The sequence below is a fragment of the Sminthopsis crassicaudata genome, chromosome 1 (genome assembly GCF_048593235.1).
Source record: "Sminthopsis crassicaudata isolate SCR6 chromosome 1, ASM4859323v1, whole genome shotgun sequence".
NCBI lineage: Eukaryota > Metazoa > Chordata > Mammalia > Dasyuromorphia > Dasyuridae > Sminthopsis > Sminthopsis crassicaudata.
In genome coordinates this window covers 456950-476920 of record NC_133617.1, presented here as the reverse complement: position 1 = coordinate 476920, position 19971 = coordinate 456950, and the positions used below count along the sequence as shown (strand labels likewise).

The window sequence follows — 19971 nt, the reverse complement described above, 5'->3', positions numbered from 1 at the left end:
AGAATGTTTGTGTCAGCCCTCTTTATAGTGGCCAGAAATAGGAAACTGAGTGGATGCCCATCAATTGGAGAATGGCTGAATAAAATGTGGTATAAGAATATTATGGAATATTATTGTTCCATAAGAAATGACCAACAGGATGATTACAGAAAGGCCTGGAAAGACTGACATGAACTGATGCTGAGTGGAATGAGGAGGACCAGGAGATCATTATATACTTCAACAACAATACTATATGATGCCCAATTCTGATGGACGAGGCCATCATCAACAATGACATGAACTAAATCAGTTCCAATAGAGCAGTAATGAATTGAACCAGCCACACCCAGCGAAAGAACTCTGGGAGATGACCACATAGAATTCCCAATCCCTTTATTTTTGTCCGCCTGCATTTTTTATTTCCTTCACAGGCTACTTGTACATTGTTTCCAAGTCCGATTCTTTCTGTACAGCAAAATAACTGTTTGGACATGTATACATATATTGTATTTAACTTATACTTTTACACATGTAACATGAATTGGTCAACCTGCCATCTGGGGTAAGGGGGGGGGGAAGGAGTGGAAAAGTTGGAATAAAAGGTTTTGAAATTGCTAATGCTGAAAAATTACCTATGCATATGTCTTGTAAATAAAAAAATAAAATTAGAAAAAAAAATCTTACATACAGGACTTGCCATTAAAATAATGTTTTTACAGAAAGAGGAATGGGAGGCAGTAGCAGGGGATGATCCAGAAGAGGAAAATAACAAGCCATGTGTAGAGATGTTAACTGAATTTCACCACAATGTAAGTTCTTCAAGAGGAAATATATATATATATATATATATATATATATATATATGTAAGAGGAGGGATTATGTAGAAAAGTGAAGAATTTATAGATTAAGTACATATTGATCAGAGAGTGTTAGCTAAAGTAGATCAAGCCTATAGGGCCCAGTCACAGGATTTTAGATAAGCCTGGACTACATTCCATTGTCCAAAGAAGGGACTAAAATCAAAGAAGCTAGATGTCACCTTGTCTATTACATTCCACTGACCAAGTAGGAGAATACAGACTTATGTGACCAATCACAACATATAGACTGTGGGATTTTGGAGGTTCTTTGTCTGAAATGTATAAAAGTTGTGAACATTTTATTGGGAGTGGCCCACTCCTGCTGTGAATTTGGCTCACAGACAGGCTTGGAGAAAAGGGGGGGACCACACACCTCGGGGTCCCAGCAGAGGGAAGGGCCAGAGGCCAAGGTGACATCAACTTCTCTCAGGGGACAGTGCTGAGCCAGGTTGTGGGTCTTCCCATTGTCCCGGGACTTCACTGGCTGTGGCTGAGCCCTCCCCACAGGCTGCCGTCCTGCTGGTCACTGGGGAGGTTTGGGCTACAAGGAGCCAGAGGTCCTGGGGATGCTGTTCTTCCTGGGCTCGGAGTCTGCCAGTGTGAGGTCGGGTAGTTGGCAGTGGCTGGCAGTGCTTTGAGACCTCCATCCTTCAAGGAATACCAGGGGGATGATTTGTGGCCCAGGCTCAGGGCAGAGGTTTGACTTGCCATGCTCCCTGGGAGCTTGTGGTTCTTGATTATTGTGAAAGAGAAGGATCTGTTCCCTCAAAACACTTGAGGTCTTCCAACTAGATTTATTCCAGGTGGAGGGTTCCAAGTGCAGGAGCCGGCCCTAAGCTGATGCCTACAGACATTTCATCTACTTATAATTATGTTGATTGGCAGAGGGCCACAGAGAGTTTGAGAACTCTGGGTAATATATAAGAGCCTTCAGGCCAGAGGGAACCTGATTACAACGTCTGGTTATCTTCCCAGCTCCTTTTGGTGTTCTCACCTTTCCTGAGAAGTCAAGGAGGGCCTGACCACCAGTGTTCTGTTTACATGTCAACAGCAGGGTACTTATACTTAACAAATGTGTTAAGTCAGTGTGCTGAGGGATGCACTGCTGCCCTAGTTACCACTTGCTCAGTGTGCTGTGCTGATGTAATCATAGTGAGCTTTTTAAGGGATGAGAAGACTGGAAAGAGACACTTCATCTTTGACCATCCTAATGGCTCTCCTGCCTCCTTCACTCCTCCACTAAGACCAAGGCTGGTCCTGAGATCCTCCAGAGACCTAGTCTGGACAATATCTTTTGGCAATCAGTGTGTGCCTCTAGAAAGAATAGTGTATTTTCTCACCTCCATTTGGAGGTTCAAGAAAGTATACTATATTTGGTGCCCAAGTGAGGGCCTGGATGTGAAGCCCTACACTCAGCAGATCAAGTGACAGGATTGGTGAGTTCAGTGGAGAACTCCCTCCGACCTGTGAAGACTCTGCTCATCCCCAGGCAGCAGATGGAGCCCAAGGAGGCTGTGACTTCTGGCTTTCTCATGGCCCCCATTCAGGAACCGGTGACGTTCTGGGATGTGGCTGTGGACTTCACCAGCGAGGAGTGGAAGCTTCTGGATCCTGCCCAGAGAGCCCTGCACAAGTATGTGATGCTGGAAAACTACCAGAACTTGATCTCTGTGGGGATTCCTGTTTCCACACTGGATCTGATCTCTGTGTTGGAGAAGCAACAAAGAGCCTGGAGTCCCAAGAGCAGAAACTCCAGTGGGTGTCATCAAGATTTCCTTACTGCACATCAGAGAACTCACACTGGAGAGGAACCATTTGTATGTAAAGAATGTGGGAAAGGTTTTAGTCAGAAGTACAATCTCAATATTCATCAGAGAGTTCCTACTAGAGAGAAACCCTTCCTATGTAAGGAATGTGGAAAAGCCTTCAGCCAAATAGGAAGCCTTAATGTACATCAGAGAACTCACACTGGAGAGAAACCCTTTGTATGTAATGAATGTGGAAAAGCCTTCAGCCGTCGAGGAAGCCTTATTGTGCATCAGAGGATTCACACTGGAGAGAAACCCTTTGTATGTAATGAATGTGGAAAAGCCTTCAGTGAGAGAGGATATCTTATTGTACATCAGAGAACTCACACTGGAGAGAAACCCTTTGAATGTAATGAATGTGGAAAAGCCTTCAGCCAAATAGGAAGCCTTAATGTACATCAGAGAATTCACACTGGAGAGAAACCCTTTGAATGTAAAGAATGTGGAAAAGCCTTCAGCCATCGAGGAAGCCTTAATGTACATCAGAGAACTCACACTGGAGAGAAACCCTTTGTATGTAATGAATGTGGAAAAGCCTTCAGTGAGAGAGGATATCTTATTGTACATCAGAGAACTCACACTGGAGAGAAACCCTTTGAATGTAATGAATGTGGAAAAGCCTTCAGCCGTCGAGGGTGCCTTACAGTACATCAGAGAATTCACACTGGAGAGAAACCCTTTGAATGTAAAGAATGTGGAAAAGCCTTCAGTGAGAGAGGAAAGCTTACTGTACATCAGAGAACTCACACTGGAGAGAAACCATTTGTATGTAACGAATGTGGGAAAGGTTTTAGTCAGAAGCACAGCCTCACTTATCATCAGAGAGTTCATACTTGAGAGAAACCCTTTGTATGTAAGCCATGTGAAAAAGGTTTCAACCAGAGAGGATACCTCATGTGTCATCAAAGATTTCATACTGGACAGAGACCCTTTGAATGTAAGAATGTGGAAAAGTCTTCAGACATCGAGGATGCCTTACTATTCATCAGAGAACTCATAATGGAGAGAAACCTTTTGTATGTAAAGAGTGTGAGAAAGGCTTTAGTATGAGGTCTGTCCTTATTACTCATCAGAAAAGTCATATTAAAGAGAAACAGAATATGATGAAATAGAGAGATTTCAGACAGGAACCACCCCTTCACTGTTACCAGAGAATTCATAAGATTCTGGCAACTCAGTAGGAGAAAAATCTATTCTTCTTAAAATAATTCATTGTGGCTCTTTTTCGTTAACATGCCACCTGCACTTCTCAACTAGGTCTTTTTCATCCCCTCCTAATCCAACACATGAAAAAACTGTATGTATTTTTTCACACTTAGTCCTTCATACTTGTAATGAAGAGGGGATGGAGTACCATGGCCTTCCCTCGGAATATAATTTGGTTTTTATAACTTCTTTAGTCTGATTTCTAATGTATTGATGTATTTCAAAAATGTAAATGATGTATCTAATGTATTGATGTATTTATTGTATTAATGTATTGATATATTTAATAAATGATATTCTATTTATTATTTTTTACATTTTATTAGCATGTGGTTTCTGAGCAATCATTTACCCTATTGGTTCCTGCTTTACCTGTATGCCAGAAATTTTGGAATATTGACATACTTTTACCATTGTCTTTAAAACTGTTCGTGTTTCTACAATCTGTCCCTTAACTGACATATTTAACAATTCACATTACTTTGGCCAAATTTATGCCAATAAATTTGATAACTTAAGTGAAAAGATGACTACCTCCAAAAATATAGGCTTCCTAGATTAACAGTGGAGGAGATAAACTGCTTAAATAGTCCCCTTTCAGAAAAAGAAATAGAACAAGCTATTAATCAGCTCCCCAGGAAAAAAAACCCCAGGACCATATGGATTTACATGTGAATTCTACCAAACATTTAAAGAACAATTAGCCCCAATGTTATATAAACTATTTTTTAAAATAGGGAATGAAGGAGTCCTACCAAACTCCTTTTATGACACGGACATGGTACTGATACCTAAATCAGGTAGGTTGAAAATGGAGAAAGAAAACTATAGACCAATTTCCTTAATGAATATTGATGCTAAAATCTTAAATAAGATATTAGCAAAAGACTTCAGAAAATCATCCCCAGGATAATACACTATGATCAAGTAGGATTTATACCAGGAATGCAGGGCTGGTTTAATATTAGGAAAACTATTAGTATATTTGACCATATTAATAATCAAATTAATAAAAACCATATGATCATCTTAATAGATGCAGAAAAAGCATTTGATAAAATACAACATCCATTCCTACTAAAAACGCTTGAGAGTGTAGGAATAAATGGACTATTCCTTAAAATAGGCAGTAGCATATATTTGAGACTGTCAGTAAGCATAATATGTAATGGAGATAAAATGGAACGTTTCCCAGTAAGATCAGGAGTGAAACAAGGTTGCCCACTATCACCATTATTATTCAATATTTTATTAGAAAGGCTAGCCTCAGCAATAAGAGTCGAGAAAGACATTAAAGGAATAGGAGTAGGTAATGAGGAAATCAAACTGTCATTCTTTGCAGATGATATGATGGTATACTTAGAGAACGCCAGAGATTCTAATAAAAAGTTATTACAAATAATTCACAACTTTAGCAAAGTTGCTGGATACAAAATAAATCCACATAAATCCTTAGCATTTTTATACATCACCAACAAAATGCAACAGCAAGAACTACAAAGAGAAATTCCTTTTAAAACAAATGTCGAGAGTATAAAATATTTGGGAATTCATCTACCAAAGAAAAGTCAGGAATTATATGAGCAAAATTACAAAATACTTGCCACAAAAATAAAATCAGATTTAAATAATTGGAAAGACATTCAGTTCCCTTGGATAGGCCGAGCGAATATAATAAAGATGACAACGCTCCCAAATTAATGTAGTTATTTAGTGCTATATCAATCAGACACCCAAGAAACTATTTTAATGACCTAGAAAAAAAGAACAACAAAATCCATATGGAAGAATAAAAGGTCGAGAATTTCAAGGGAATTAATGGAAAAAAAGTCAGATGAAGGTGGCGTAGCTGTACCTGATCTAAAGCTATATTAGATAGCAGCAGTCACCAAAACCATTTGGTATTGGCTAAGAAATAGACTAGTTGATCAGTGGAAGAAATTAGGTACACAGGACAAAATAGGGTAAAACTATATCAATCTAGTGTTTGACAAACCCAAAGACACCAACATTTGGGATAAGAATTCATTATTTGAAAAAAACTGGTGGGAAAACTGCAAATTAGTATGGTAGAAATTAGATATGGACCCACACTTAACACCATATACCAAGGTAAGATCAAAATGAGTCCATGATTTAGGCATAAAGAATGAAATCATAAATAGATTAGAGGAATAAAAGATAGTCTATCTCTCAGACCTGTGAAGGAGGAAGGAATTTATGACCAAAGGAGAATTAGAGATCATTATTGATCACAAAATAGAAGATTTTGATTACATCAAATTAAAAAGCTTTTGTACAAACAAAACTAATGCAAATAACATTAGAAGGGAAGTAACAAATTGGGAAAATATTTTTACACTTAAAGGTTCTGATAAAGGCCTCATTTCCAAAATATAGAGAGAATTGACCCTAATTTGTAAGAAATCAAATCATTCTCCAATTGATAAATGGTCAAAAGATATGAACAGACAATTTTCAGATGATGAAATTGAAACTATATCCACTCATATGAAAGAGTGTTCCAAATCACTACTGATCAGAGAAATGCAAATTAAGACAACTTTGAGATACCACTACACACCTGTCAATTGTAATTTCTCTTCCACATTCTGCCTTTTCAAACATGTAAAAAGAGCCACCTTTCCTCTCCCAATAAATCTCTTCTTCAGGCTGCTGGACACATTCCAACATATCCATGTCCTTCCTAAATTGTAGCACCACTATCAATGGGGGAATGCCTGGACAAATTATGACACATGAATCTGTAGTATGAGAAATGATGAAGGAAACAGTTTCTGAGAAACCTGGAAAGATTTGTATGAACTCATGCAGAGGGATGTGAGCAGAACTGAAAAAGGTTGTGGTCCCTTTCTTAAAGGGACCTTGTCCAGGAAACTTGTCCTTTCAGATTGATTTATTCCTTTCTGATTCCCAACCCCTCCTACTTGATACATTATCAATTCAAGAAGCTAGGACCTTTTACCTATAAATCCTGGTCAAAAGCACCCCTTTGAATTCCAATAGGAGATCCAGGCTCACCTAGCCCCCATGGAATCTGAGGCAACATGGACTGTCCAAGCCCACATTCTAATGATCTTCTCAGGTTTCCCAACCCCCACTAAGCAAATTCTAGCCCTAGCTGAAACCCAGCCAACTTGGACTTCACCCATGGGCCCCTTTACCTAAATCTCTCATTACAAAACAGCCAAACTAGAGTCCTCTCTTTGCAGAGATTCTACACATTGCAGCAGCATGCATGGCACCAATGACTCCCTGCACAATGGAATCCTGTTTCTCATGCCTTCTTATCTCTACCTTCATCTTTTACTAACTAGATTATAATCTTACCTTCAAACCCCCCTAATAAACCTCTTTTATCAATTTAGGTTTTCGCGTCTGTAATTTCCTTTACAGCAGATTCTTGAGCCACTATTAGACTTCATTTAATTCCTTATCCTTGCTCCAAATCCAAAGGGGTTGCAGGGGAGCTCTATTTGACTCCTGTACTTGGAACCTGACACTTCAACTAAACTCTAATTTCATTTAGGTACCCCAAATCTAGACCTCATCAGAACAAGGACAACAATTTATGCAACAGCAATATAGTATAAAATCTTTGCCTTCATATTTTATATACAGTATTACAGAAAACCTTGTTTTACCCCAATAATAAAATTAAAACTTTTTTTTTCCAAAAATTTAAAAGAAAGAAAGATTTGGGAGCTGTGATCATTTCACTGATCAACTATGATTAAATAAGACTAATGATGAAACATAGTACTGCTCTTTATACACAAAGAACTGACAGATTCAGAGTTTTAACTGAAACATTTTTTGTTGTCCATAGGTAATACTTGAGTTTATGTTGCTTGACTCTCAATGTTTACAAAAGGGATCATTTTTCCTTCTTAATGGGAATGAAATCATATTTTTTATGGAAAAGTAATTAATTAAAAAAAAAAACAAAATAAAGCACGCAGAAATTTGATCTGAATACAGTATACAAATTCATCATAATCCTAATTCTGGATTTAGTGTTCGCATTAATGGACCTTAAGATCATATTAGCTATTTGGAACTTCTTTCTTATATTGTTGATTCATATTGAACTTGTGATCCACTAAAATAGATTTTTTTTCGACAATTTTCAAGCCATACCTCTCCCACCTAATAATTATATTATAATTTTGACATCATTTTATTCCTATTACATTTCATGTTGTAAGATCTTGCCCATTGTTGTAACCCACAAAGTTCTTTAGGCTTTTGATTCTCCCTTCCAATATGTTGTCCATGCTTTCCAATAAATTATTAGCAAAATTTGGGATGCATCAGCTAATTGCTGCTTTTTGACTTAAAAAAATCAAATGATGGACAAAGTGAGAGGGGGAAGACAGAGAAAAAAAGAGAGAAAGGGAAAGAGAATGGAATGGAAGAAAGGACAAATATATAGATACATATTTTCTTTGTTGCCTGCACATGGAAGACACTTAATAAATACTCCATGATCTACAGATAAGATTGGATTTCAATCAGAACCCTGGTTTTGTTCAGTGTAATCTATCCCCAGCTCTTAAATTCAAGGGAGCCACAAACTTCTGGGACATGATAATATGGGTCCAACAAGATCGGCCCCAATTAACTTGGAACATTCAGACCTAGATCTGCTTCCATGCTAAAGGGCATCATACTCATCCACTAATCAAGAAAAGCCTCATATCTCTCATTAGCTTTTAAATACTCAGTTCTCCCACCAGCAAATTCTTTCAAAATTGCAAACTTTAACCTCAGCCACCAGCCATGAGCCTTTCCCAGCTCAATTCTGGGTTGCTACATAAGGCCATTGATCAAACCTGTTCCTCTCTACTTGAAAGATGAAAGATGCTAATTGTGCCCTAAAGAATTCAAGAGGGCCAATTTTTTCTCTGTTTTCTACACCTTTGCACTACATGCCCAGAATGATATCTTCACTAAATACTGCACAGACAAATATGCATACAAATTGATGCACAAAGGAAACAATAGTTATAAACCTTCAATCATTTTCCTGGAAGGAATGGGACTCATATGTCCTATAGTCTTCATGATAAAAGAAATAATTTTAAATGACCCCCGGGGTGTAATATATTTGTTTTTAATGGATGCATGAGTCTTTTGACAAAATGAGAAGTCATTTACTTCATCAAGAGAGGGAAGGAAGATTTTACAATGTCAGAGTTGGAAAAGAGCAGAGATACTATCAGTTCCTTGATAAATTATTATTTAGCCTTCACTTGAAGATCTAGAAGAACAGAAAGCTTCATATATTCCAAGGTAGCCTATTTTACTTACTCAAATGATGGGGAGATTTTTACATTACAAAGAATCTACTTTTTTTCTCTCTGCAATTTCTATCCATAGATTCTAGTTTTTCTCTCTTTGTTTTAAAACTTTTAAAAAACTTTCTTTTAAATCTAATTCCTTTTCAACATTCCATGTTTTTCTTGACTTGTTGGACACATAACACTATTCAAAGTGATGTCAGGAATAACTCTCTGTTGATTTGAGTTCCTGTTGCTGTGGTGGTAATTGTGGTGATGGTTGTGATGGAGGTGGTGATAAGTCATTTCAGAATATCTCAAGAGTCTAAATTAATTTCCCTTAGCACCTGGGAAGTGCATCTGCTATCCAGAATTAAGCATCTCAAAAACAGTCCTTACACAATTCACATTGTCAGATTATGAGTTTTTCTAGGAACTAGCTGGGTTGCTGCTGGTTCAGAGGATAAGGGATCAGCTCTGGAGTCAAGACCTGAGTTCAAATGTGGGTTCAGACATCATGTAGATTGGGTCCTCTAAAAGGTTTTCTTATTTTTAATTTCTAGTAGTAGCAACTCAGGCCTATTGGGTTCTTATGAACTTCCTCCTTCAAGGTATTCTTTTCTTAACTTTTCAGTAGAGCAAAGTTATGTGAGGTATAAAGAATCACAAAACTCTGATCTGGTGTTAAAATATTCCTTCTATTTCCTTTGTACTACAGAACCATAGAGACACATCAGACCACTTATGAATAGGTTAGCAGGTGTTTTAACTATATTGTTTAAGATTATTTTTATTTCCTAAAATATTTAACAGTGAATCCGTCAACATTTAACATTTTATTGTTTCCATTTGCATGCTAAAATTACAAATCCTTTTTAAAGTTTTGTGTTCCAGCTCCTATTTTCCATCTTTCTTTATGCTGCTCACTCCTTGACTTTATAAGCATTTAGATATTATTTATACATGTGGAATCATGTAAAAATTTCCATTTTAGTTATTCTGTAAAAGAAAAGAAACAAAGAAAGAAAATAAAAATAGCATTCCTCAATTAGTAGTCAGATAATATTAGGTGGTTTTTGTGTGTGTGTGTGTCATAATGGATACTTTTTCATCATTAGTCCTTGCAAAATGTCATGGATCATAGTGTTGCTGAAAATTGCTACATTCCCTTATTGTACAATATTGCTCTTCATGATGTACAATGTTTCCCAGGTTCCATTCACTTCCCTTTGAATCATTGTATCTAAGTCTTCCTGAGTGTTTTGCACTCTTGTTTCATTCTGTCCCTCCTCAAAAGTGTCACTGGGTCATGGTTCCGACGTGGAAGGAGGACAAACCTACCCCGACCTGGGAAGGACTGTTCCAGATCCTCTTGACATCACATATAGCAGTGCTATAGAGGAAAGAGGATGGACTGAGCATACCAGAATTAAAGGCCCAAAGGACACTCCAAGGGTGTGAACTTACAAACTGAATCCAGAGAAGAAGCTGAGACAAACATTGAAAAGGAACTCTGCACATAAAATCTTGTTAGCGATATTTATCTGAGATACCTTATTGGGGCATTGCCTAAATCAAACAGGTGCAGGGCCATGGATAGGAGAGAGTAAGTGTAAATGGACTTTTACATGTCAACCAGAGAGAGAAGATATTATAGACTGTGGTGATCATTGATGGAGCAAGTTAAATACTGTTTGTAATGATGGATCAGTGCTTAATTGTGTCCACCAGCATTCATTAGGGGGTAATGAGGACAACCTGGTCATGATAATGAATGGGGAGATGCCTGGCTCCCAGCACAAATTATCAAGGAATTTGGGCCCAAGATGGTGGTTGGGGATATTGGACACACACACACACACACACACACACACACACACACACACACACACACACATACACACACACATATATATATATATATATATATATATATATATTACATATAATATTAATGTATTATATTAATATATATTATAATATATTAATGTCAATATAATATGTTAATATATTATAATATTATTTTATATTAATATATATTATATTAATTCAACAGCAAGCAGCCTTAGAGGCAACCACTAACCAAACTGCTAGACCTTTTGTAATGTTCTTGAATTGTGAGGGTCCAGTCGGCTACTCAATTTTAATCCTTCTCTGGGAGGAGATCTATAAAATCTTTTCCTTCTGTGCGCAGGTTTCTTGGGAGCTCTGAATCTCCTCCAGCTCTTGTCCTTTCAGCCCAGAGTCAATTCTCTCACACCCAATGCTGCCCTTCTTTTATCCTCCCAGAGAATAGAAATGTGAGAACTCAATGGGGCGTGGGGAAATACTTCCACCAATGAACTTCCTACTCTTAGAATTCCTAAGGTGTAAACTCCCTTTAAAGGCCCGAACCAAAGTCAAGTCAACCTGAGTTCTCACCTTGTCATTGTCCAGACAACCTGAGTTCTCACCTTGTCACTGTCCAGACAACCTGAGTTCTCACCTGGTAATCCTAACAGCCCTTGATCTATTAGTCAATCAAGTCACTCAAACAAGAAAAGTGGTTTTATAACATAGATTAGTTTTAGATTATCTGTTAGCAGAGGAAGGAGGGGTCCATGGGAAACAAAACCGTCCACTTGTTGTATGCAAATTGATGACAACCGACAAATAGTAAAATAAATTACTGAGGGCATTTGCAAGATAGTTCATGTGGCTGTACAAGTTTAGAAATCTCCCTTCACAAATAGCTGGTGGTCTTAGTCTGATGGTAGCTGGTGGAAACAGCTGTCATGGTATAGACATTGCAATCAGTGGTATTATTCTGTTCCCACTATGTTTACCCTGTATAATGTTACATTGGTAACAAAAATAATTCAAAGACCACTATCCAGCACCTTACATACAGTGCAAGAATGTTTGTGTCAGCCCTCTTTATAGTGGCCAGAAATAGGAAACTGAGTGGATGCCCATCAATTGGAGAATGGCTGAATAAAATGTGGTATAAGAATATTATGGAATATTATTGTTCCATAAGAAATGACCAACAGGATGATTACAGAAAGGCCTGGAGAGACTGACATGAACTGATGCTGAGTGGAATGAGGAGGACCAGGAGATCATTATATACTTCAACAACAATACTATATGATGCCCAATTCTGATGGACGAGGCCATCATCAACAATGACATGAACTAAATCAGTTCCAATAGAGCAGTAATGAATTGAACCAGCCACACCCAGCGAAAGAACTCTGGGAGATGACCACATAGAATTCCCAATCCCTTTATTTTTGTCCGCCTGCATTTTTTATTTCCTTCACAGGCTACTTGTACATTGTTTCCAAGTCCGATTCTTTCTGTACAGCAAAATAACTGTTTGGACATGTATACATATATTGTATTTAACTTATACTTTTACATATGTAACATGAATTGGTCAACCTGCCATCTGGGGTAAGGGGGGGGGGAAGGAGTGGAAAAGTTGGAATAAAAGGTTTTGAAATTGCTAATGCTGAAAAATTACCTATGCATATGTCTTGTAAATAAAAAAATAAAATTAGAAAAAAAAATCTTACATACAAGACTTGCCATTAAAATAATGTTTTTACAGAAAGAGGAATGGGAGGCAGTAGCAGGGGATGATCCAGAAGAGGAAAATAACAAGCCATGTGTAGAGATGTTAATTGAATTTCACCACAATGTAAGTTCTTCAAGAGGAAATATATATATATATATATATATATATGTAAGAGGAGGGATTATGTAGAAAAGTGAAGAATTTATAGATTAAGTACATATTGATCAGAGAGTGTTAGCTAAAGTAGATCAAGCCTATAGGGCCCAGTCAAAGGATTTTAGATAAGCCTGGACTACATTCCATTGTCCAAAGAAGGGACTAAAATCAAAGAAGCTAGATGTCACCTTGTCTATTACATTCCACTGACCAAGTAGGAGAATACAGACTTATGTGACCAATCACAACATATAGACTGTGGGATTTTGGAGGTTCTTTGTCTGAAATGTATAAAAGTTGTGAACATTTTATTGGGAGTGGCCCACTCCTGCTGTGAATTTGGCTCACAGACAGGCTTGGAGAAAAGGGGGGGGACCACACACCTCGGGGTCCCAGCAGAGGGAAGGGCCAGAGGCCAAGGTGACATCAACTTCTCTCAGGGGACAGTGCTGAGCCAGGTTGTGGGTCTTCCCATTGTCCCGGGACTTCACTGGCTGTGGCTGAGCCCTCCCCACAGGCTGCCGTCCTGCTGGTCACTGGGGAGGTTTGGGCTACAAGGAGCCAGAGGTCCTGGGGATGCTGTTCTTCCTGGGCTCGGAGTCTGCCAGTGTGAGGTCGGGTAGTTGGCAGTGGCTGGCAGTGCTTTGAGACCTCCATCCTTCAAGGAATACCAGGGGGATGATTTGTGGCCCAGGCTCAGGGCAGAGGTTTGACTTGCCATGCTCCCTGGGAGCTTGTGGTTCTTGATTATTGTGAAAGAGAAGGATCTGTTCCCTCAAAACACTTGAGGTCTTCCAACTAGATTTATTCCAGGTGGAGGGTTCCAAGTGCAGGAGCCGGCCCTAAGCTGATGCCTACAGACATTTCATCTACTTATAATTATGTTGATTGGCAGAGGGCCACAGAGAGTGGGAGAACTCTGGGTAATATATAAGAGCCTTCAGGCCAGAGGGAACCTGATTACAATGTCTGGTTATCTTCCCAGCTCCCTTTGGTGTTCTCACCTTTCCTGAGAAGTCAAGGAGGGCCTGACCACCTGTGTTCTATTTACATATCAACAGCAGGGTACTTATACTTAACAAATGTGTTAAGTCAGTATGCTGAAGGATGCACAGCTGCCCTAGTTACCACTTGCTCAGTGTGCTGTGCTGATGTAATCATAGTGAGCTTTTTAAGGGATGAGAAGACTGGAAAGAGACACTTCATCTTTGACTATCCTAATGGCTCTCCTGCCTCCTTCACTCCTCCACTAAGACCAAGGCTGGTCCTGAGATCCTCCAGAGACCTAGTCTGGACAATATCTTTTGGCAATCAGTGTGTGCCTCTAGAAAGAATAGTGTATTTTGTCACCTCCATTTGGAGGTTCAAGAAAGTATACTATATTTGGTGCCCAAGTGAGGGCCTGGATGTGAAGCCCTACACTCAGCAGATCAAGTGACAGGATTGGTGAGTTCAGTGGAGAACTCCCTCCGACCTGTGAAGACTCTGCTCATCCCCAGGCAGCAGATGGAGCCCAAGGAGGCTGTGACTTCTGGCTTTCTCATGGCCCCCATTCAGGAACCGGTGACGTTCTGGGATGTGGCTGTGGACTTCACCAGCGAGGAGTGGAGGCTTCTGGATCCTGCCCAGAGAGCCCTGCACAAGTATGTGATGCTGGAAAACTACCAGAACTTGATCTCTGTGGGGATTCCTGTTTCCACACTGGATCTGATCTCTGTGTTGGAGAAGCAACAAAGAGCCTGGAGTCCCAAAAGCAGAAACTCCAGTGGGTGTCATCAAGATTTCCTTACTGCACATCAGAGAACTCACACTGGAGAGGAACCATTTGTATGTAAAGAATGTGGGAAAGGTTTTAGTCAGAAGTACAATCTCAATATTCATCAGAGAGTTCCTACTAGAGAGAAACCCTTCCTATGTAAGGAATGTGGAAAAGCCTTCAGCCAAATAGGAAGCCTTAATGTACATCAGAGAACTCACACTGGAGAGAAACCCTTTGTATGTAATGAATGTGGAAAAGCCTTCAGCCGTCGAGGAAGCCTTATTGTGAATCAGAGGATTCACACTGGAGAGAAACCCTTTGTATGTAATGAATGTGAAAAAGCCTTCAGTGAGAGAGGATATCTTATTGTACATCAGAGAACTCACACTGGAGAGAAACCCTTTGAATGTAATGAATGTGGAAAAGCCTTCAGCCGTCGAGGGTGCCTTACAGTACATCAGAGAATTCACACTGGAGAGAAACCCTTTGAATGTAAAGAATGTGGAAAAGCCTTCAGTGAGAGAGGAAAGCTTACTGTACATCAGAGAACTCACACTGGAGAGAAACCATTTGTATGTAACGAATGTGGGAAAGGTTTTAGTCAGAAGCACAGCCTCACTTATCATCAGAGAGTTCATACTTGAGAGAAACCCTTTGTATGTAAGCCATGTGAAAAAGGTTTCAACCAGAGAGGATACCTCATGTGTCATCAAAGATTTCATACTGGACAGAGACCCTTTGGATGTAAGAATGTGGAAAAGTCTTCAGACATCGAGGATGCCTTACTATTCATCAGAGAACTCATAATGGAGAGAAACCTTTTGTATGTAAAGAGTGTGGGAAAGGCTTTAGTATGAGGTCTGTCCTTATTACTCATCAGAAAAGTCATATTAAAGAGAAACAGAATATGATGAAATAGAGAGATTTCAGACAGGAACCACCCCTTCACTGTTACCAGAGAATTCATAAGATTCTGGCAACTCAGTAGGAGAAAAATCTGTTCTTCTTAAAATAATTCATTGTGGCTCTTTTTCGTAAACATGCCACCTGCACTTCTCAACTAGGTCTTTTTCATCCCCTCCTAATCCAACACATGAAAAAACTGTATGTATTTTTTCACACTTAGTCCTTCATACTTGTAATGAAGAGGGGATGGAGTACCATGGCCTTCCCTCGGAATATAATTTGGTTTTTATAACTTCTTTAGTCTGATTTCTAATGTATTGATGTATTTCAAAAATGTAAATGATGTATCTAATGTACTGATGTATTTATTGTATTAATGTATTGATATATTTAATAAATGATATTCTATTTATTATTTTTTACATTTTATTAGCATGTGGTTTCTGAGCAATCATTTACCCTATTGGTTCCTGCTTTACCTGTATGCCAGAAATTTTGTAATATTGACATACTTTTACCATTGTCTTTAAAACTGTTCGTGTTTCTACAATCTGTCCCTTAACTGACATATTTAACAATTCACATTACTTTGGCCAAATTTATGCCAATAAATTTGATAACTTAAGTGAAAAGATGACTACCTCCAAAAATATAGGCTTCCTAGATTAACAGTGGAGGAGATAAACTGCTTAAATAGTCCCCTTTCAGAAAAAGAAATAGAACAAGCTATTAATCAGCTCCCCAGGAAAAAAACCCCAGGACCATATGGATTTACATGTGAATTCTACCAAATATTTAAAGAACAATTAGCCCCAATGTTATATAAACTATTTTTTAAAATAGGGAATGAAGGAGTCCTACCAAACTCCTTTTATGACACGGACATGGTACTGATACCTAAATCAGGTAGGTTGAAAATGGAGAAAGAAAACTATAGACCAATTTCCTTAATGAATATTGATGCTAAAATCTTAAATAAGATATTAGCAAAAGACTTCAGAAAATCATCCCCAGGATAATACACTATGATCAAGTAGGATTTATACCAGGAATGCAGGGCTGGTTTAATATTAGGAAAACTATTAGTATATTTGACCATATTAATAATCAAATTAATAAAAACCATATGATCATCTTAATAGATGCAGAAAAAGCATTTGATAAAATACAACATCCATTCCTACTAAAAACGCTTGAGAGTGTAGGAATAAATGGACTATTCCTTAAAATAGGCAATAGCATATATTTGAGACTGTCAGTAAGCATAATATGTAATGGAGATAAAATGGAACGTTTCCCAGTAAGATCAGGAGTGAAACAAGGTTGCCCATTATCACCATTATTATTCAATATTTTATTAGAAATGCAAGCCTCAGCAATAAGAGTCGAGAAAGACATTAAAAGAATAGGAGTAGGTAATGAGGAAATCAAACTGTCATTCTTTGCAGATGATATGATGGTATACTTAGAGAACGCCAGAGATTCTAATAAAAAGTTATTACAAATAATTCACAACTTTAGCAAAGTTGCTGGATACAAAATAAATCCACATAAATCCTTAGCATTTTTATACATCACCAACAAAATGCAACAGCAAGACCTACAAAGAGAAATTCCTTTTAAAACAAATGTCGAGAGTATAAAATATTTGGGAATTCATCTACCAAAGAAAAGTCAGGAATTATATGAGCAAAATTACAAAATACTTGCCACAAAAATAAAATCAGATTTAAATAATTGGAAAGACATTCAGTTCCCTTGAATGCCGAGCGAATATAATAAAGATGACAACACTCCCAAACTAATCTATTTATTTAGTGCTATATCAATCAGACACCCAAGAAACTATTTTAATGACCTCGAAAAAAAGAATAACAAAATCCATATGGAAGAATAAAAGGTCGATAATTTCAAGGGAATTAATGGAAAAAAAGTCAGATGAAGGTGGCATAGCTGTACCTGATCTAAAGCTATATTAGATAGCTTTGGTATTGGCTAAGAAATAGACTAGTCAATCAGTGGAAGAAATTAGGTACACAGGACAAAATAGGGTAAAACTATATCAATCTAGTGTTTGACAAACCCAAAGACACCAACATTTGGGATAAGAATTCATTATTTGAAAAAAAACTGGTGGGAAAACTGCAAATTAGTATGGTAGAAATTAGATATGGACCCACACTTAACACCATATACCAAGATAAGATCAAAATGAGTCCATGATTTAGGCATAAAGAATGAAATCATAAATAGATTAGAAGAATAGAAGATAGTCTATCTCTCAGACCTGTGAAGGAGGAAGGAATTTATGACCAAAGGAGAATTAGAGATCATTATTGATCACAAAATAGAAGATTTTGATTACATCAAATTAAAAAGCTTTTGTACAAACAAAACTAATGCAAATAACATTAGAAGGGAAGTAACAAATTGGGAAAATATTTTTACACTTAAAGGTTCTGATAAAGGCCTCATTTCCAAAATATAGAGAGAATTGACCCTAATTTGTAAGAAATCAAATCATTCTCCAATTGATAAATGGTCAAAAGATATGAACAGACAATTTTCAGATGATGAAATTGAAACTATTTCCACTCATATGAGTGTTCCAAATCACTCCTGATCAGAGAAATGCAAATTAAGACAACTTTGAGATACCACTACACAACTGTCAATTGTAATTTCTCTTCCACATTCTGCCTTTTCAGACATGTAAAAAGAGCCACCTTTCCTCTCCCAATAAATCTCTTCTTCAGGCTGCTGGACACATTCCAACATATCCATGTCCTTCCTAAATTGTAGCACCACTATCAATGGGGGAATGCCTGGACAAATTATGATACATGAATCTGATACAATAATATTGTAGTATGAGAAATGATGAAGGAAACAGTTTCTGAGAAACCTGGAAAGATTTGTATGAACTCATGCAGAGGGATGTGAGCAGAACTGAAAAAGGTTGTGGTCCCTTTCTTAAAGGGACCTTGTCCAAGAAACTTGTCCTTTCAGATTGATTTATTCCTTTCTGATTCCCAACCCCTCCTACTTGCTACATTATCAATTCAAGAAGCTAGGACCTTTTACCTATAAATCCTGCTCAAAAGCACCCCTTTGAATTCCAATAGGAGATCCAGGCTCACCTAGCCCCCATGGAATCTGAGGCAACATGGACTGTCCAAGCCCACATTCTAATGATCTTCTCAGGTTTCCCAACCCCCACTAAGCAAATTCTAGCCCTAGCTGAAACCCAGCCAACTTGGACTTCACCCATGGGCCCCTTTACCTAAATCTCTCATTACAAAACAGCCAAACTAGAGTCCTCTCTTTGCAGAGATTCTACACATTGCAGCAGCATGCATGGCACCAATGACTCCCTGCACAATGGAATCCTGTTTCTCATGCCTTCTTATCTCTACCTTCATCTTTTACTAACTAGATTATAATCTTACCTTCAAACCCCATAATAAACCGCTTTTATCAATTTAGGTTTTCACGTCTGTAATTTCCTTTACAGCAGATTCTTGAGCCACTATTAGACTTCATTTAATTCCTTATCCTTGCTCCAAATCCAAAGGGGTTGCAGGGGAGCTCTATTTGACTCCTGTACTCGGAACCTGACACTTCAACTAAACTCTAATTTAATTTAGGTACCCCAAATCTGGACCTCATCAGAACAAGGACAACAATTTATGCAACAGCAATATAGTATAAAATCTTTGCCTTCATATTTTATATACAGTATTACAGAAAACCATGTTTTACCCCAATAATAAAATTAAAACTTTTTTTTTCAAAAATTTAAAAGAAAGAAAGATTTGGGAGCTGTGATCATTTCACTGATCAACTATGATTAAATAAGACTAATGATGAAACATAGTACTGATCTTTATACACAAAGAACTGACAGATTCAGAGTTTTAACTGAAACATTTTTTGTTGTCCATAGGTAATACTTGAGTTTATGTTGCTTGACTCTCAATGTTTAGAAAAGGGATCATTTTTCCTTCTTAATGGGAATGAAATCATATTTTTATGGAAAAGTAATTAATTAAATAAAAAACAAACAAAGAACCTAGAAATTTGATCTAGATTCAGTATACAAATTCATCATAATCCTAATTCTGGATTAATGGACCTTAAGATCATATTAGCTATTTGGAGCTTCTTTCTTATATTGTTGATTCATATTGAACTTGTGATCCACTAAAATAGATTTTTTTTCGACAATTTTCAAGCCATACCTCTCCCACCTAATAATTATAATATTATAATTTTGACATCATTTTATTCCTATTACATTGCCCATTGTTGTAACCCATAAAGTTCTTTAGGCTTTTGATTCTCTCTTCCAATGTGTTGTCCATGCTTTCCAATAAATTATCAGCAAATTTGGGATACATGAGGTAGTTGCCACTTTTTGACTTAAAA

General features: G+C 37.7%; 1 protein-coding gene and 1 gene segment (V, D, J or C); both read left to right on the top strand.

The window, feature by feature from the left end:
- The window catches only part of LOC141556155 (immunoglobulin lambda variable 9-49-like), a 1090947-nt gene that overhangs the window by 642356 nt on the left and 428620 nt on the right, over window positions 1-19971 (top strand).
- On the top strand, window positions 2340-15573 carry LOC141555996 (uncharacterized). Its single transcript, XM_074289402.1, is given in 6 exon segments — window positions 2340-3588; window positions 3591-3744; window positions 12038-12065; window positions 12604-12625; window positions 14659-15381; window positions 15384-15573. Coding segments are annotated over 6 exon segments (2349 nt in total). The 3' UTR covers window positions 15557-15573.